At 35.7% G+C, this 19,941-nt stretch overlaps 3 protein-coding genes, 1 long non-coding RNA gene and 2 other non-coding genes across 12 annotated transcripts; 3 read left to right on the plus strand and 3 right to left on the minus strand.

Moving 5' to 3' along the window:
- Positions 1–1,829: 1,829 nt before the first annotated feature.
- Positions 1,830–2,482, minus strand: LOC116193610. Its single transcript, XM_031522352.1, has one exon. The coding sequence runs from the start codon at positions 2,450–2,452 to the stop codon at positions 2,021–2,023; it is 432 nt and encodes a 143-aa protein (XP_031378212.1). The 5' UTR covers positions 2,453–2,482; the 3' UTR covers positions 1,830–2,020.
- LOC116193609 (E3 ubiquitin-protein ligase SDIR1-like) lies at positions 2,405–4,241 on the plus strand. Of its 5 annotated transcripts, none has more exons than XM_031522349.1 (2): positions 2,405–2,535; positions 3,205–4,241. In XM_031522349.1, exon 2 carries the CDS (start codon positions 3,275–3,277, stop codon positions 3,959–3,961), a length of 687 nt encoding a protein of 228 aa, XP_031378209.1. In that variant the 5' UTR covers positions 2,405–2,535; positions 3,205–3,274; the 3' UTR covers positions 3,962–4,241. The 5 variants fall into 5 exon arrangements, with proteins under 5 accessions (XP_031378209.1, XP_031378208.1, XP_031378207.1 ...); XM_031522348.1 differs by having other exon boundaries at positions 2,413–2,550; XM_031522347.1 differs by having other exon boundaries at positions 2,419–2,535; positions 3,246–4,241.
- Positions 4,242–5,250: 1,009 nt separating this feature from the next.
- Positions 5,251–9,188, plus strand: LOC116195236. Of its 3 annotated transcripts, none has more exons than XR_004154603.1 (9): positions 5,251–5,749; positions 6,372–6,540; positions 6,681–6,748; positions 6,992–7,098; positions 7,204–7,284; positions 7,392–7,473; positions 8,261–8,418; positions 8,547–8,750; positions 8,843–9,188. It is a non-coding gene; the product is annotated as an uncharacterized LOC116195236 (long non-coding RNA). The 3 variants fall into 3 exon arrangements; XR_004154605.1 differs by lacking the exon at positions 6,681–6,748 and adding an exon at positions 6,795–6,884; XR_004154604.1 differs by having other exon boundaries at positions 5,251–5,566.
- Positions 9,189–10,159: 971 nt separating this feature from the next.
- On the plus strand, positions 10,160–14,160 carry LOC116194194. The gene is made up of 12 exons (XM_031522943.1): positions 10,160–10,342; positions 11,115–11,191; positions 11,353–11,428; positions 11,538–11,610; positions 11,699–11,750; positions 11,887–11,948; positions 12,080–12,143; positions 12,706–12,763; positions 12,858–12,944; positions 13,160–13,253; positions 13,577–13,670; positions 13,942–14,160. The coding sequence occupies exons 1-11, from the start codon at positions 10,239–10,241 to the stop codon at positions 13,667–13,669; spliced, it is 840 nt and encodes a 279-aa protein (XP_031378803.1). The 5' UTR covers positions 10,160–10,238; the 3' UTR covers position 13,670; positions 13,942–14,160.
- Positions 14,161–15,285: 1,125 nt separating this feature from the next.
- On the minus strand, positions 15,286–15,389 carry LOC116198286. Its single transcript, XR_004155225.1, has one exon. It is a non-coding gene; the product is annotated as a U6 spliceosomal RNA (small nuclear RNA).
- A 1,905-nt stretch (positions 15,390–17,294) lies between these two features.
- Positions 17,295–17,397, minus strand: LOC116198283. Its single transcript, XR_004155223.1, has one exon. It is a non-coding gene; the product is annotated as a U6 spliceosomal RNA (small nuclear RNA).
- Positions 17,398–19,941: the final 2,544 nt, after the last annotated feature.

Genomic DNA, 19,941 nt, shown 5'->3' on the forward strand with positions numbered 1-19,941 from the left:
TTGTCCGTGAACGTTTCGCTTACTCAAAGGGTTTTATACGTATATCTCGGTGTTCATTATTCTTTCTTCTCGCTCTAAATTTCTCGAATTTAACATCTTTCACAACAAATAAAAAAACTGAGGATACTGGTCAGTTATAGGGAGGAATTTTTTAAACCATCAAAGGCAGTGGAGGGAGAAGCTAAACGTGGTGTCAGTGGCATCTTGATTACCATTTTATCCATGTTCTGCAATTTCCTTACAATGCTTTGACAATAGAGGAAAGAAAAGGCAAATAAGGAAAGTGAATGATTGACGAAAACTTGCTTCTCCAATTTGCAGTAGTATAGATATAAGTAAAATTCACTTCAGGAGCAATAAATGCTCCAGTTGTGCAATTGAAAGTAGAAAAAAAAAATTAATTTTCAATTTTAGAATTTAAAAAACACTTAAGATATAACAAACATATTGCACATACAAACATTTATAGTGCAACAAATATTATATTTTAGCACGACGTCAAGAACTGTTTTCAAAACAAAGTTAGTAAGTATTAATTTTTTATTGTAATTTCTAAATTAGCGTACATGTAATAAATTTGAATTAGTAATTAACTTAAGTATATTATACATATTAAAAAAAATTAGTTGCAAAATTATTATTAAATTATTTAACTTATTCTAATTTTATAAAAGATTGTGAAATCTATATATAAGTAAAAATCGCTTGAGAATAAATGCTCTTCAGTTGCTCAATTTAAAATAAAAGAATTGATTTTCAATTCTAGAAAATAAAAAACACTTAAAGATATAATAAATAGATTGGCAATTACAAAAAATTATACGTATTTGAGTATATCATATTATAGCACAATGTCAAAAATTGTTTTCAAAACGAAGTTAGTAAATATTAACTTTTGTATTGTAATTTCTAAATTAAAGTACATGTGATAAATTTGAATTAATAATTAACTTAAGTATAATATACATATTAAATAAGATGATTAGTTGTAAAATTATTATTAAATTATCTTACTCTACTTTTAATAAAAGATTAAGAAATTTATATATAAGTAAAATTCACTTGAGAATAAATGCTCTTCAGTTGTGCAATTCAAAATTAAAAAAATTAATTTTCAATTTTAGAAAAGAAAAAAACTTAAACATATAATAAATAGATTGGCAAATACAAAAATTTATACATATTTGAGTGTATTATATTATAGCACGATGTCAAAAATTGTTCTCAAAATGAAGTTGGTAAATATTAATTTTTGTATTGTAATTTCTAAATTAATGTACATGTGACAATTTTGAATTAATAATTAACTAAGTATATTATACATATTAAATAAGACGATTAGTTGCAAAATTATTCTTAGATTAACTAACTTACTCTAATTTTAATAAAAGATTATGGAATTATTGTTTAGAACTTGTAATTAATATGATAATTTAAAATCTTATCGATCTTAACAAAAAATTGGTCTTTCAAAATAAAAATAACAATATATGAAAGAATATAAAAATATATTAAAATGAACTAGTGTAATACACGAATAAAAGCCTAGTATAATATAAATTGATAATATATCATAATAATTTTATAAGCATACACATTTGGGATGAGACGATTAATTATAGTTCTTTTTAATTTTAAAAACTGTTTTTCTTTTGAAATCTCAAACCTAATATTTTCGGAAAAATTGATTAATTTGATTTTTCGGTTCGCTAAGTAACCATTTTTTGCACGGCAGATCAATTATCGAGGTTTTTTCGCACAGCATTACATATAGTTTGTGTCAACATTAAAAAGGGCAAAACAGAAAGAAGGTTTACCACAGAAACCCAAAAAAGAAAAATGTTTTCTACTTGCTATTATCAAACAAATAAATGATAATTGATAACAAACAAACAATCCAAAATTGGAATCGTACTTCTCCAAGTCAAAAGGAATTACATAATTCTTTCCGTCTCTCTCTCATCTCCTACTGTGTCACACTCGCAGGGAGAAAAATTATGCACCGAAACAGATCATCCAATCAGGACCGTCCAATGGAGTCCACCGTCTGATTCGAGAACCTCATCTTGCCCAGCTTCTCAGCCCCATCGACATCTACGCCCGCGCGGCGGACCGAGTCGAACAGGGGCAACACCATCTGGCGGTGCCGGATCGGCCGGGAGAGCTCCTCCGCGAGGTCGATCCCGACACCGGTGACGCCGATCTCGCGCAGGCGGAACCCCAGCTTCTCGCCGACCCGGGAGGCGACGTTGGCGTCCCAGAGGCCGCCGGTGCCCGGACGGGGGCGGGGGAAGCGGCCGAGCTTGGCGCGGGTGCGGGCTAGGAACTCCTGCTCGGTGGAGGAGGCCATGGCGATGATGGAGGAGTCGACGGGGTTCGTCACCTCCGCCGTGATCTTCCGGCACGAGAGGACGAGGCGGAGGACGTGGTGGTGCTTGCTGCCGGCGGACATTACAGAGAGAGAGAGAGAGATGGGAGGAGACTGTTGGATAGATTGATGAGGGCTTATGTATTTCGGCAACGGCAACTGCAAAGGTCCAGTATAATGGGGTAAGAAAATGCGATTACTAAAAAGTAAATAAAATTAAAATTAAATACAAATAAATAAATACATACAATTTTTTTTCTGGAAAATAATCTTTAACATATCAAAAACTATAAGTCAAAGTCTGAAAACTATAACTTTCAAAAAAATCTTCAAAAATTTTCAAAATCTTATGCTTATTATACTTAATAAATATTCCAAAAATATTTCGTTGATAACTAAAATTTTTAAATATTTGTTTAAAATTTTAGAATTATTAAATAAATAATAATAATTTTCTAAAAATCAAAATGAAAACTAAAATATCCTAAGATTTATTATTATTTATAAAAATTAAAAAAAATTGAGAAAGTTTAAGTGATACGGTTATTAGTTTGAGCAGCACAGGTAAAGAGCATCCATATCACTATATCCTGCTGGATTACATTATTTCATAAAAAAAAAAAAAAGAGGATTACAAATTTGACACTGCAAGAACGAATAATCAAAGTAGATTATTTCAAATAACATATCACATCTTTTTTCTTCTCCTAATTCTGATTGAACTAATAAAGATAGATACTGTCGATATTATTGTCCCTAACAATTGGAAAATCTCTATCTATTTGATGCTTATTTAAGCCCGTTCCACTTACAAATTCACTCTGCGCTCTTTATAGTTCCTAGCTTCATAGTCATTGTCAAATTGCTAAGTCATCAGGCCATCCGGATATTGTTGTGCGGCGTGCAATGGCGCTGGGCGGGGACTCTCATTACGTTCCACTTGGTAAGATCATGAAGTTCGAGATGTGGGGCACAACTACTCCCTCCTATGCCTACCCGCTGGAGGGCATTCTTGATGTTTCCCTGCTGCGGAAACGTCAAGTCATCACGCAAGATGCCCATGGCCTTGTAATCGATATTGCGGAGTACATCGAGGACCACACTTTGCCCCGTGTCGTTGCCCCCGTGCCGCTCACATTCCTCCGCCGTCCCAGACTCTTGCAGACCTCTGTAGAGGTTACACTCGCTGACCTGAATGTGGACCTTGTCTTCATACAGGACATTGCTCAAGGTATCTCATCGCACGTCTACAATACGGTTGGGGGGTACATGAAGGTGTTCTCCGTGATAGCCGTTGTAGAGATCACCAAAGTTGTGGTGGTTCGTCAAGCACCGGACTTGGGAATGTTATTGCAAGATGAACCTTGTGGTGCATCTAGGGAAGCCTTACAGAAGTTGAAGGAAATGAGCTTCAGCGATCCAAAGGTCGCAGATGTCGGAACCTGTGCTATCTGTTTGGAAGATCTATCGCAGGGCGATGATGAGAAGAGATTGATAAGTATGCCATGTGATCACTTATTTCACGACTCATGCATCTTCAATTGGCTGGATAGGAGTCGTATTTGCCCGCTGTGTCGTCGAGAATTATCATGATGATCGTGAGGAGAGTGAAACTAGTACAATAATCAGTTGGTATTTTCTCTCAGAAGAAATTAGGTGGAAAATCGAGTTTTTTTTTTCTCTTGAAACTTGATCTTACGTAGTAGTACTATGTATAAGCTTTCTATAGCCACCAAGAACTCGAGAATCAGAAATCCGAGCAATGAGAACGAATGCTCCAAAATCGGTTGGAGGTGGACTCGAGATTTTTCCTATGCCAACATCCGAAAGTTCAAAGGATCTCGACTAATACAATATGAGCAATGTTGGTTCACTAAGAGATGAAGTTCTTTAAGAGTGAATTTTTTTTTTCAATTTATAATACTCGAACATGAAATCTTAGTCAAGAGGAATAAGGGTTGAACCATCAAAAGGTGAAGAGAGATTAGGAGATGCATATCAATGAAATTTGTACATATGGGATGATATTGCTAGGAAATTTATTAGCAAAATGTTTGAACATCTTAAAGAAAATAATAATATTGCAATAAGTATTTCATGGTGGCTGACTTCGTAGTTTTTCTTTGCAGTTAATTAGTTTTCAAAAATCCAAATTGTGATTTTATTGTAAAAAATCCCTATGATATTTTTTACTACATTCTCTATTTTTCTTATAATCTACTACTAATATCTATATTCATATCTTTATTTATATAAACTAACTTAAAATCACAATTGAAGTGAACACTGTAAATCTATGAGACAAATAATAGTACAGTGACACGAGCCATACAAGTGATTCGATAGGAAGTATTCTCCTACATAACTTTTGGGGCTGTTTGAATTTGAGACTTTCTAAAAAGAGTCAGTCTATTTATCATTAGATCAGTCCTATTGAATTGGACACATATAAAGAAAACAAATATTAAATTTTTCCAATTTTATTTGAATTATCCTTTATTTTCAAAATTTTAAAATTCCCAATCTTTTATAAGAAACTTTTTAATACAAAATTATCTTTTAATTTTTCATATATATTTACTAAATTGGATGTATTAATATTCATTTATATTCTCATTAAATACATTAAAATTTTGTAACAAATTATTATATCCTATCCACTTATTTAATAATTATAAGATAGTATGATTTTTTACGATGTAACATTAATAAAAGCAAGGATCTAAACATTATTATCTTAATATTTTAGATTCGTGCAATGCGCGAGCGAGTTAATCTGGTCAATATATAATATATAAAAGTTGAAGCGCGGAATCTACAACCCCGTTTGAAAACTTCAGCTCTTGCTTCAACATCATTAGTCGATTAACCCATACGAAAAACCTCAGCTCTAGAAAAGTTGCCTCCTCAGTTGCTCCAGAAATGTTGCCTCCTCAGTTGCGCCACCTATATTTCCTTTAAAAAAGAAAAACTTTTCCCCTTCTCTGTACCGTTGGTTCCCCCTAAAGTCTTTCCATCTTCCTCTTCCATACTCTTCGTCTCCCAAACAAACCCCCAGTATGCTTCGATCTAGCTGCAAATTCCTCCATGGATGTTCTCTTCGAAGGGTCCTCAAGCTGTTCCTCTCTATCATTGAAGAATTTGCTGACCTCTCAGTTGTTGCCATTGAAGAACTTCGACAGCTCCAATCGGTGGTTGGTATAGGCCCTCCCTTTCTCGGAGCTCCTATCATTTACTCGCAGAGATCCTTTAGTTGCCATTAAAGACTGCACAGATCTTATGTATTGCTCCATCTCTGTCCGACAAATCAGATTGTTGTTGCCATTAAATATATTGCACAAAGCTACAGGTTCTCGTGTTACCATTGAAGGCTTCGCACAGGTTCAACAGTTTTCCCTATGTTGGATATAGATCTATTTTATATATCATATATTGTTGTGAGTGATTTGCAATTTCTCGAACCCAGAATATGCATATTTTCTTGAAAGTGTCACAACTAACACAACAATGATGGAGAGTCCTATAAGCCTTCTGCTAAATTTTTAATGACATGGTTAAAGATTGTCAATTTACGTTCTCCAGCTCAGTAATTAACTGCATTATATATTGATTCGGCAAATGACGTAAGTTCTACAAGATAGATGCTTATGCGCTTCTATATCAAGTGGGGCTCTACAAGATAGATGAAAGTCGGTGCTCGAATGAAAGCCGTTGTTCGAAGAAGCTTGATCTTTCCTGTTAACTTCAATTACCGACTTATCTATGGAGTGACTATTTAGAATCCACTGTATTCAAAAGATACGCTGAAGTGAACAATCAATTCCTCTTTCCCACATTTATCATATGTTGTTTTGGTTGTACCGTGTAAGCCAAATTCTATAGAAGGTTCGAAAGAACGTTTAGGGACAACTAACCTAACAAATTAATGTGATTCTACCGCTCTACATAAAAATTATGTTATGCCTCAGAGATTGGTCTTATGTAATTATTTTGCTATTTTCAGGGTCAGTTATTCGAGCATGAAAAGAGCAATGCCTTGGAGTGACAAGGAAGATGACTCTTCAAAGAGTCGTCCTCCCACTCGGGTTCTGAATCTGACGATGTGGATGGAAAGACGAAGGCAAAAGACAACTCAAAGGTTGGAAAACTTTGAAAAGCAAAATAATGTGAAGGTACATTCATCATATTTTAGAAAGATGATTTTTTTTTTGTCTAATATCCGTTGTTGTTCTTCATATTTGTTGTATAAGAATTTGATCTCAGCTTATACCTTTCACGTTGTCCTCTTACTGTTATGCTTCCTCCACCACAGTGATGGCCTTCGCTTCTCCTCCCTCTTATGCCGAACCATCCCCTTCCCCTGCTTGCTCTATTTTTGGTGTAAGTAATACTAATAGTTCTTCCTATAAACTGTCGTGCAAGATAGTTAGATTGAAGAGACGATTAAAACTAATTTCACAAAGGGATAATGAAAGCACACAGTCCATTAAGCTGCAGAAGATGATTGAACAACTTGGTATGATTGAATGCATATATTTTACATCCTCATACTGAAATTTGTTAGTATTTGTTACTGCTATTGCTTATACTCTGCCGCTTACCTGACCTGGTTTACATTTTCAGAAAATGAATACCAATGTCCCGGTAGGGTTGCCCAATACTGCCAAGCGAGGATTCTAAGGAAGAAATACTAAGTTTGAAGAGGAGTTCTTCATTCTTCCGCCATTCAGGTAAATTGGACCGATTTTTCATATGCATAACAGTTACAGTTTCTTCATCCTAATATGTTATACCTTCCATGTTCTACTCTTACTTTTGTACTTACTCTACTGCAGGGGTGGCCTCAGCTTCTACCCCTCCTTCTTCCATATCTTCGACTTCCTCGGTTCCTTCTGTTTTGGTAAAAAAATTTAGAGGTAAGCTTCATTTGTGTTCTACGTTAAGACAAATTCAAATTTATTTCCTAAATAGGTCATTTATCTTCATGTACAAATTTTCTCCTAACATTCTGTCCCTATTGCAGATGAATTCACCCTCAGTTCAACGACAAGCACAAAAGTTTAAATCAATCTACAAATCCTAGAGGCAGTTGACTTACTCCACAGGTAAAGATTATCATTTTACATAACAAAAAACAACTTTACATCTGTTGAGACATAATGTCTCACACTAAAAAACGAAAGAGAATTCCATGGATTTATAAGTGATTGGGTACCACAACCAATCAGCTCGAGTTTTTGGGTTGGAGATGGGCCCAATCGCTTATAAGCCCAGTGGTATTTTACATAGTATCAAAGCGGGTTACGCTTTCGCGTGCCTACGTGGGCTCACACTATGCCGACCCAATATCGAAAGCAGTCAAAAGAGCGCCTCATATTAGTCTCACTTCGCTCGAGCACGAAAGATGAGCCTGACTCAAGATCAGTTATTGAGGGCGGGTGTTTACGGGCATGTGACAATGTGTAAGTAGAAATAGACCATATGTTGCACGTGAGGGCGGGTGTTGAGACATAATGTCCTACATGGAAAAACTAAAGAGAATTCCATTGGTTTATAAGTGATTGGGTACCATAACCAATCAGCTCGAGGTCTTGAATTGCAGATGAACCCAATCGCTTATAGACCCAGTGGTATTTTACAACATCTTCAAAGGCCTAACAAAAATTAATTATAACATTAGGCATGGAAGAGACGGGACCCTTGTTCACGAAATCCACTCTCAAAATCAAACAGAAGTTGATATAGAGTCCAGAATGATCAAAAACAAAAGGTTCATACAAGACATATCACAAATGCAATGGGAATACCCTGATCATGTTCTATATTTTATGCATTATTAGCATAAATTTACTCAACAACATTCTGCTCACAAATTTACCTAAAAAATTGTAGAAAAACATCTTTACTGTCCGAGCAACAATGGATAGAATAGACGACAATTGCACATGGTGCTATATCGCATGTGAAGTTTGTATGAAGAAGCTTGCAAAAGATGGTGACCATTACAATTGCAATGCATGCAGAATGAATTCAAAGTTACCCACTGCAAGGTAAATTCTAATCTTAAAAAAATAAATTCTCTACAGATTTAAGATACATTTGAAAGTATTCGATGCTACTGGATTGGAAACTTTCACCATGTTCGATAAGGATGCTCAAAATCTGCCTAACACAACAGTTTCGGAGTTATTAACCATTCAAAATGGTGATTGTCAAAAGATACCTCAACTGCTTCGAAATCTGTTGCGGCATGACTCTCATTTTCAAAATCGAGTCGAATGACAACAATCTCAAGGAAGGCTGGTAGAACTACACCATCACGAAGACCTTCATCCTGAATGCGTTTCTAGAAGAACAACATCAAGAAAAGATGCATCAACAGGTCATCACAACCACTTATTCAATAATTTTCTCATTTCTTAGTTCTCATAATTTTACTACAGTAGAATGTTCCTCACAATTCACATTTCACAGAACTCTTTCCGAGATGAATCCCAATCAAAAGATGAAGATCAAAGATCACTTCACCAGGAGGACGAAGAGGCACCCAAACGAGGTTCCTCGGACTCACAACTCCACAACAAAAAAGGGGGAAAGGTTAGAGATTGATCAGGAACCAGAGAATGCTAGCCCAAAAACATCAAATCAGATCATGTCCACGCCTGGCGAGGAACTCAACATGCCAAAAGATTAAAAGAAGACCTCATTCAAGTAGAAACTTAAGCACCATTGATAGATAGATAGAGATATTTATATATCCAAATATCAAAAAGTAATTTCAGAACGATTGTCATTACAATTAACCGTTATAATAAATTTGTTTCCAATACCTTCTTACCCATCCCTTTTATATATTATATGTATTGATTAATTAATTAATTATTATCTTTTTACTCAATTAATAAATCAATAGTAGTTATTTATTCATATATAAATTTGTATCTAATTATTCATGAAACATATTTCTGCGCACTTGCCTCCAACTTGTGCTTACATTGCACTTTGATAGAAAATATTTATTCTAATTGAACAAGGCCTCTTTATATTTTCAATCATCTAAACTTTAAAAATCATTTGTATCTAAACAAATCCACTTACAAAATTTATTAATCTATAAGAAGCTGCAACAGCCTACGTCAAAAATAATTAATTAATTATTTCATTTTTTTTATCAATAATTAATTATTTCATTATTACTCTTCTTACTAAAATAATAAATAAATGATAATGTAAATAACTGAACTCATTTATTTATATATAAAATCATATCCACTTATTCATGAAACATATCCTCCGCCTCAAACTTCGACTTCTGCTTACATTGCAGTTTAATAGAAAATATTTTCCAATTTAACAACGTCTTTTATGTTTGCAAAATTTGCAAGATTTAGAAATCAATTCCATCTAACATTATTTCATTTATATGTATCCACCAATAGAAAACAAAACAATTAAATTTACACTTTCTCATTGCACAACAATAATGACTAATTTATTTAACTACAATATTTCAATCATATCCTATAAAGAATAAAATGTACACTATACAACTAAGTCATCAAATTTTAACTGGAAGTAACCAAAACAGACCCCTGCACAACGCGCGGAAACAATTGCTAGTTTAAAATAAAAGTAAAGTAAAATAAATCATGCTCTCCCTTTCGAGGTGCAAAAAAAAAAAAAAGCGTAAAAAGTCAACCTTGGAAGGCCCAAAGACGTTTTCAAGGCCCAGGCCCAAATCCCGACCCGTTTTGCCCACCCGACAAACAGTAAACTCGGACTTTGTTGTTTGGGGGGGGGGGGGGGAGAAAGAGTGAGGGAGGGAGAGAGAATCCAGCTCTCTGTTCTCTGCTCTCGTGCTTGCTTAATTATGGGAACGACGACACAAATGAGGAAAGCTTCATCGAATCCGTGCTGCGGCCTTTTCTTGCTTCTACTTGTTCTCCAGTTCATCTCAAGAATTTCAGCAATCAGGTATATATATCATCATCTCAACTTTCAAGAACTGAATTATAATCCGTTCCTTTTGATGCCGTCCGTTGTTGATCTCCACGAATCTCGTCTCAAAAACATCTTTTTTCAATTCCCCTGTCGACCCTTTTGAGCATTTTGTGGATTGGGATTGAGGTCAATACCTTTGGCTCTTCTTATAGTTGTGAATTCCGTCTGTTACCTCGGGAATTCCCTGAATCTTGATTGCAGTATTGCTTTCTTTGGGTTGGGAGATATATGGATTCTTTCACTGAACATGCATTTAATGATATGAACTCATTCGTAGTGTCTTCGATCGTGAATTCTTTTCGTTGGGCTGATGTTTCAAATGTTTCGTCAATCGGGTCAACTCGATGAGTTTGCAATGAACAATTTTTAAATTTTGTTTCATGCCAAACCAGTAGATTCTGATTTTAAATCAAACTGATGAACCATTTTCAAATGGAATGTCAGCGGCTACAACTTTATCACGGTGTAGAATCTTTACTTAGAAAATACTCGTGATTCTTGACTAGCAATGGGACTTATCTCATTTTTTTCATCGCGTTTTGGTTATGGTTGCTTTGCGATTTATTTAGTTGATGCATTTGTAAAGCGGGTACCATCATGAAATATGTTAATCTCCCTGGTTTCCTGGTCTTGGAAATTTGGAAGGGAACATTTTTCTGAGTAAGATGGTTGCTGTTTCGAAAAGAAAGCGCACCATCATTATAGCTCCAAGATTCTGAGGGTGCTTTTGAATTTGGAATTTTAGGAAAGATCCAGGTTTTCTTGAGAGACATGCATGCAGAAACACAGTCCAGGGAAGATATTTACTATGCGATGATAACGGTAAGTGTTAAGTATCTCCTTTTTTTTTTTTTTTCCCCTCCTCTGGATAACCATTATGATGGCCTCCCTTATCATGCAATGCACTTTTGCTAGCAACCTTGCACGATCAGTTTCACTTCTTATATATTTTCTTGAAATTCCAATGGGCAAATGAAATGCAGGACATGTATGCGATGCATTTTCTCTGGACCCGCTGTCTCATTGTTGTCCAGAAACAGGGGAGAGATTCTCTTGTTAGTGAGTTATCTTTTTTTTCCTTTCCTTTTTCTACTTCTGGTGGTACTCTCTGCTTGTTTGTTGGCATTGAGGGAATGATAATGTGAATTTTGTTTCTTTTTCTTTTTAGTGGATGCAATCTCTTCTCCCGGTGTTGCAATTCCTACGAGTCTTGTGTTTCCTGCTGCCTTGACCCTTCACGGGTATGTCCTATCTAATTTTCAGTTTTCATTCCAACCTGTTATGCTTATGCTCAAAAATAGAGAATTTATGCCTTATATTGATTCCCAGACTCATGAAGATGAAGTCATGAATGTGAAGATAGCCAAGCCGTCTACAGCTGGTAACTGTTCATCAATATAAATTATAATTCTCCTCTTAGATGTATTCTATTTGGTTTTTGGCTACTGAGCAAACAAATTTTGCCCCTGGTAGATCTCATGTATCAATTTCGCTGCTTATATCATTATGTCTGTCAGGGACTTATGCAAGTGTTTTTGACTTCTGTGCTGGGAGATGCCGTCATAGTTCTGAGAGTGTGGTATGCAAATTTTCTGATAAAACTTCTATATGCTATTCCTCGAGGTTCCTTTGTCATGTTCATCACTCTCTTCCCTTTCTTCTCTTCTTTTTTCGCTGCCTAATTCCTGGTCATTTGTTTGTATATTCCAGGTTCATGAAAATGCTTATATTAGCGAATTTCATCATTGTTTCTCTGTCCCATCAAATTCTTCAGGTGAGCTATCCAATGGTCCTGACCTCACTTTGCAACAATTGCAGCATATAGAGATTGACTTTGGGAAATACAAAAATACAGGAAAAAAGAAATGGCACTAGATCGGGATTCATATGATTCATGTGAAATAAATGCCTTTTGCATCCTATATTTGATGATGGCTCTCAACACCCTGAAACACGCATTGTTGGATGATTTCAAGCTGCATGCTTCTTATCTTGTGTCTCCTGTAGACCTTCTATTTGTTCGTAAACTCACACAATTAATTAGGAGATGGAAGAGAGTAGGAACTGAACCAGAAAATGGAATGCAGATTATTAATGTTTAAAAGTAGTTAAATCTGTTGCTCAAGGCCCTCTTGATTTCTCTCCCTGCAAAGTGTTACTTAGCACCCTTAGCAGTACATGCATATTTTGTGGCCAAAAAAAAGAAAAAAAAAAGATACATGCATATTTTCATCTCAAAGAGAGAGAGGGGGAGAGAGAGAAAGAAAAGTGTAATAAAATGAGAGAAAAGTTATAATAAAATTTTAACGAAGGTACCTTGAATCAAACTGAAACAGGGGCCAGTGATAAACTTGCAGAGGCACACCTGGCCGGTATAAATGTTATTGTTGGAAGGTAATTTCACTTTTAGCACTTAAAATCTGATACTTTGCTAATTATTGTAACTCTGTTAGCTAATGATGTAGCTGATGTTGCTTATATCTAACAGGCAAGGCGAGCCGTGTGATTCTGTTTGCAAGTCCGTCGGGCAATCATGTGTTCCCAGCAAGCTTTCGCTCCTAAATCAATGTGAAATGTATGTTGTACTTCTATATTGTGCATTTAGCTTTTTGTTCCCTTTTTTTTTTCGGTGAAGGTTTTCTCTATCTTTTTGTTTCTTTTTTTTTTATATGGAAAAAGAGCATAAGACTGCCACTTAAGTAATCTCTCTCTCTCTCTTTCTCCCCCTCCCTCCTTCCTCTGATTTAGTTTATTGGTGGTCATCTTAACGAGCATTTGTCCTTCTAACAGTATGCAAAAATATATGAGCTGTAAAGGAGCTTGTTTGGCCAGTGATGGAGCAGATCAACCTGCCGAAGTTGCTGAAGATGCTCCGAGACATCTGGTACGCTTGCTTTGTCTTGTGTGAATTTCCGGTGTGTTTTCATTATTCCCAGAGAAATGTTTCTTGAATGATGATTAGCATTTTTTTATTTAATTAATGTTTCGGTAAATAAGAACATTGCATAAGATGTTTCTGTACATGAGAGCAAGTTGATAATGTTATGAAACCTTTCATATCAGTAAAACAGTAATGTTTGAGCATCAACTTGTCATGCAAATGGGACAATTATCATGGTGGCTATATTCCTTTCCTTCTTCATGCCTTGTCCCAAAATGTCCATATATGGTCGGGCATTAATTCAGTTGGCACTCTTGAAATTCTAGAACCCGGGAGCTTGCCTGTATACTCAAACGCAATCACTTCTTTCTTGTGATGGTTCTCATCGACACACAAGGAGACTCTGTCCCTGTGCTTAAGGTACTCACCTTAGTCACAATTGCTAAAGTGTTCGTGGTTGTTTAAGGTGAAAAAATTAAGTATCCGTATGATTTTATGAAATGATTGTTGTAATCTGGATCACTAGCTGTTCCAGTCTGAGGAAAGACCAGACCCGGTTACGCTAGTGAATCACTGAATCCATATATATTTTTCTAACCCGAATGATGAATCATGGAACTCATGTTGCTTCATGAAATGAAATAATATTACCTCCCCAGGTGGTGTTGATCTGTGAAGATCTTGTTTGCAGGAAATGCCGCGCATTAGGTGGTCGGACAAGCTTGGGAGTGGATTTTTGTAACAATTCATTGAGAAACGCCAATTCTTTGTAGGAATATCGCAATTTGATGTAAATAGTAATTGTATCTCATTCATTGAGCAGAAATTGAATATGATTCTGCAAGATACTCATAAATGTAGCATATTGGATTAGTCTATAGAAATTATTATTTGCAACAGTTTCATGATATGTATGGTGGTGATTGGACTAGTTACTGATCTCTTTCGGGCTTGAGAGTTTTGATATCCCTTGAGAATCGGACCTGGAAGAGTCAATTCCAGTGGTTCTGCAGGGCATCTGATCTGCCGCTGAGAAGGAAAAGAATTTGGGGGATCGGACGGCCGTTGGTGGGGCGTATGTTGTCCCCGCGCCTGGGAGAGGGTAGAAAATCCTTATCTAATTGACTAAAGTACAATAATCTCACCTCTTTTGTGGCCTTATCATCGATCCGTAGGAATTGGATGTCTTAGCAACTGGTAGTTGGCTGAACAGAAACGCTTCCTTATAGCAATGGGAATTGGTAAATCTCCACCTTATTTGCATGCTTAATCATAGTCCTTCACAGGGATTTTTGGTCATCTTTGGCAGAACATTGCCTAAAGTTCCACATGCTAATCCTTCCAAAGCCTAGGCTCGATAACCAATACAAGAAACAGTGGAACGAGTCGCTGTAGAGATCCTACATACCAAACTCGGATTAAAAGCACATGGGTTAATTTGCATAATATGTATTCTTTATGAATTCTGAACTGTAATTGGTTCTGTTAATCACATCATGTATCCCCTTTAATAAATTATAATAGTTCTTTCTTTACTTTTGCTCTTTCCATGCAGTTGGCATAATCTTGCCGCGAGAGGCAAACCTGGTCGAACACTCCAACATTACATTTTGCTCAGAAAAATCAAACCCCATGGCTTCAAGTATATCAAACTTTTTTGCTGTAACTGAACTCCACTTAGTAAAACTAGAGAGAATTGATTTCAGGGGCCTAGAATGACTTGCCCCTCTTTGCAACAATGTTTTCTTTACTTCGATATATATGTTCAGCCTCCCCCTTGATCTGCTTCCAAAACAGGCTCGATTCTTCGATTTGAAGGCTACTTGTGTCACTTCTGATCATATTTTGAGATTTTCCCGACTCGAACCTTGGGATCTTCCATCGCCTAAATAAGTATATGACTTCATAAAAAAGAAATATTTATAGATAGGAGATAAGTATAAAACTACAGGGTAAAAAAAAGAAAATCTTTCTAGACATTGAGGTAGAATTCTACAGAATTAGAGGGATGAAAAATGTCGGAAAATTGGCAAAAAAAAGCGGGGAACAATTCCTCGATTTGATCCTGTCATCCTTATGCAGGTGCCATGCTAATCTTCTTTGTATCATTCCAATTTTATAAGATGTCTCCACAGAGAACCTCTTATGCTAAAGAGCTGCTTATAAACAGTATCCTACTCTCTTTATATGTCTTTTTTTTTTTATGAATTCTGAACTGTAATTGATACTGACCTATCGTCACTCTTGCGTAAGTGTTCAAGGTTGTCTAAGGTGAAATAATTTAATCTCCATATGATTATGTGAAAGACTAGTTATAATATGGTACACTAGTTGTTCCAGTCTCAAAAAAGACCAGAACCGGTTACGCCAGTGATAAGTGAATCCACATATTTTTGTTACCCTAATGATGAACCTCGGAACACATGTTGCTACATGAAATGAAATCATATAGCCCTCCTCGGTGGTGTGATCTGTAAAAATCTTGTTTGCAGGAAATGCCGCGCATTAGGTGGAACGGACAAGCTCGGCAACGGATTTTCTACCAAATCATTGAGAAATGCCAATTCTTAGTAGGATCACAATTCAGATGCAAATGGTAATTGCTTCTTACTCATAAATGTACCCTGTTATTTTTCATAATTTCATGATATATAGTGGTGATTGGACTCTCAAATTTAAATGTAAAGACTAATTCTTGATCCCTTTGGGCTTGAGAGTCGAGAGTTTGTGCTTGGTTTTAGAATTGAGTAGAGTTAAGTTTTGGTTTTAATTGATTTGTAATGATTGTATTATTGAATTATGAAAAAAAAATGTGAAAAAGTAATGAATAGTTGAGAGAAAGTAATGATTGTGTTGTTAAATTGTGAAAAAAAAAAGATAATGAATAGTTGAGAGAAATTAATATTAAAAATTGAATTGAATAGTTTAAAAAATTGAATAAAAAAAGAAAAGTAATAATTGTGTTGTTGAATTGAAGATGAGTGGAGTTAAAGTAGTGTAGAGTGGAGTAGAGTTAAAAAAATTTCCGAAACCAAACGAGGTCTAAATCAACCCTTTAAGAGTCGGTACTAAAGATTATTTTTCTCTCAATACAATTATCTCTTATGTTATAAAATCTATTACATTCATATTATTCAATTTCAGCAACCGCCTATGGCTTCCATATAGTAATGGGAATTGGTCTGTTCGCACCATATTTGCATGCTTAATTGTGGTCTTTCACAGGAATTTTCAGTCATCCTTGGTTGAACATTGCCTAGAAACTAAAGTCCCATAAGCTAATCCTTCCAAAGCCCAGGTTCGATAGCTGATACTAGAAACAGAATGGAACGAGTTGCTGTAGAGATCCTGCATACCAAACTCAGATTAAAAGTGCATGGGTTTACAAAAATCTGTACATAATGTCTTTTTTTTTTCTAATTATTTTTTTAATGAATTATTAACTGTAATTAATTCTGCTCACAACATTATCTATCGCTTTTAAGATATGAATTCTAATTGTTTTTTCTTTCCTTTCGTTCTTCCCATGCAGTTGGATAATCTAGTCACGAGAGGCAGACTTGGTCAAGCCCTTCGACATTGCATTTTGCTCAGATGAATCGAACCCACTGGCTTCAAGTATATCAAACTTGTTTGCTGTAACTTCTTAAGGAACTCCACTAAGAAAAACTAGAGTGAATTGCTTGTACGGGCCTAAAATGACTTGCCACTCTTTGCTGCCATGTTTTCTTTACTTCGATATATATGTTCTGCCTCCCCCTTGATCTTCGAATTCTTCAATTTGAAGGCTACTTCTGTTACTTTTGATAAAATTTTTCGAGATTTTCCTGACTCAAAGATTAAGACGTTTTATCTCTAATTTGTAAGTATAAAACTTTATGATAAGGAAATATGTATAGCTGTTGTATAAGTATAAAACTTCAGGAAGCTTATCCAGAACAAAAAAGAAAAAGAAACTTCAGGGGTTAAAAATGAGTTCTTTATAGACATCGAGGTAAAATTTTACACAATTAAAGGGATGAAAAATGTCAGAAAATTGGCAAAAAAAATTTGGACCATTTCTCGATTTGTGCGTGTCATCCTTGCGCAGGGGCCATGCTAATCTTCTCTGTATCGTTCCAATTTTATCGGATGTCTCCGAAGAGACAACTCTTCGTGCTGGGCAGCTATCTATAAACGTCTATCCTTATTCTCTTTGCACCGATGTGGGAAAATTGGGAGCTCTTTGCTTCATTGGGCCGGGTCAAGCTACAACATTACGTACCCAATAGTGGACTGGAGGCCCATTAAGTCCCTTCTGACAAGATATGCCGAAGCAGATGGGAGTCCCCAACAGGCAAGTCATATGTTGTCCTTATAGATTGTGCATTTAACCTTTGTTTTCCTGTGAAGACGTTTTTTCCTATGCTTTTGCTCTCTCTTTTTTTTTTTTCCTTTTTTTTTTATTACAAGCGAGCCCAATCAGTCTAATACTATGAAATAAATCTTAAGAGCTAATAAAAGAATAGTGGTAATTCCACGACTAGAATCAAACATGCAATCACTTGACTGACCGACGACGGCGTGCGTCACAATACATCTTTTTTTCTAGTTTTCTTACTCTTTATATGAAAGAGTTAAAGACTGTCATTTAGGTAATCTCTCTCTCTTCCTATGTTTTGGTTCCGGATCTACTTTAACATAGTCATGAGGGGCTCAACCTATGATCCAAAACTATAAAGAATATAAGAGACTAACCATTTAATTGAGAAGCGATGGGAACGATGGAACCTATGAATACAAAAGGTAGTCATTCTAACGAGCAAAAAATAGGAGCTTGTTTGGTGAGTGGAGTAGATCAACCTGCCGAAGTTGTTGATGATGCTCCGAGACATCTGGTAGGGTACGGTTTCCATGTCTTGTGCGAAAATCTTGTTTGCAGGAAATGCGCCGCGCATTAGACAGAAGCTCGGGAGCGGGTTTCTGTAACAAATCATTGAGAAATGCCAATTCTTTGTAAGAATGTCGCAATTTTGATGTCAAAATATAGTAATTGTATCATTGAGCAGAAATTGAATATGATTCTGCAAGATACTCATAAATGTAGCGTGGTGGATTGATTAATTAGTCTATAGAAATTACGTGTTTTCTAAATTTCATGATATATAGTGATGATGATTGGTCTCTGAATTTCAAATGTGAAGGAGACTGGGCCGTTTGGATTCATAATTAAAGTTACTTTGATTTTGATTTTGATTTTGATTTTGATTGTGGAAAATGACAAATGAGATGTGATTATAAATTTGACTTGGGAAGCGTGTGTTTTTGTTGTGTAGTGTGTTGAGTTAAAGTTAAAGTTAAAATTTTTGAATTGGGAAATGTGTATTTTTGTTGTGTAGTGTGTTGAGTTAAAGTTAAAGTTAAAGTTAAAAACAATGCACTGTGAATCCAAACGGGACCTAATATTCGATCTTTTTGGGCTTGAGAGTTGAGAGATCTGATTAGCCCTTAAGAGAAGATACTAAAATAGACAGTCCTATAGAACTCCGCAGGGCCATCTAATCCCCCGAAAAGGGTTTGGGGGATCGGACGGCCCTTGGTGGGGCGTATGGTGTCCCCGGGAGGATGTAGAAAGTCGAACTGATCGATCGGAGTTGGATGTCTTAACTAAAGGTAGGTGTTTGAACAGAAACACGCATTCTTGTCTGCAGGTTCGAAGACATTAATGTGTTCTTTGTACGAATTTGATAGATAGCAATCAGTTTGCGGCTGTTACACGTCGTATGTGAATATATACATCACTCATTTGCATCTCAACCGACCCGCTCGAACCAAATTCATGTCATCTATCCACATATGAGCTTGACGTTGTGATGTATCAGCATTTTGGCACACATAATTCTCATTTTCTCATTTTCGGTTACAAAAGAGACATATGAGCTTATTAATATAAGGATATACAAACTACAAATCTAATAAAAGGGTACAAATAGTTTTACAAAGAGAAATCGAACCATAACTTCTAAATTATCAAGCAAGAGTTTGTCTCACTGCACTAAATTGATATATATATATATTTTTTCGTAATTGGTCCTCTTCAAGCAAGAATTTGATGCATTAAACGTTTCATCCAGAGCGGCACCGAATTAAATCTAAAAATTATGAGGCGTGAAAATGTCTCAATCACATTCCAATTATTATGTAAACAGGAAAAAGAAGGCAAACAAAGCCCCTATAGCTCATTGGTAGAGCGTCAGTCTTGTAAACGAGTAGTTCGATCCTGCATGGCGGCAACTTTATTTTCTTCTTCTTTTTTCCTTTTTTTTTGGGACAATTTTTTTTATCCTGTTTGACTTTCATTTTTCTGTTGAGTTGCTGTTGACTTTGGACGACTGGTTTGTGGAATTAAATGTGGATTAATTGTATTGGTGGTCCAAAAAGTTTTATAAATATTACAAATTGGTATAAAAAGTTTTTTTGGTAACTTATTGGTATATTAAGTTTCAAAACCGTTTCGATGTAGTGCATTCTGTCTGTTTGACGTCGTTTCTACTCCAAACTTTTTAAAATTACAAAACAATCCAAAGTTTTAAAATTTTTCAAAATGTATCCTACATTCTCTCTCTCTTCCTTCTCAACTTTCTCTCTCTTCTACAAGTTCTCTCTCTTTCTCTCTTCATCTCAACGATTGATAATCTGAAGATCGAGGATG

The sequence above is a fragment of the Punica granatum genome, chromosome 2 (genome assembly GCF_007655135.1).
Source record: "Punica granatum isolate Tunisia-2019 chromosome 2, ASM765513v2, whole genome shotgun sequence".
Taxonomy (NCBI): Eukaryota; Viridiplantae; Streptophyta; class Magnoliopsida; order Myrtales; family Lythraceae; genus Punica; species Punica granatum.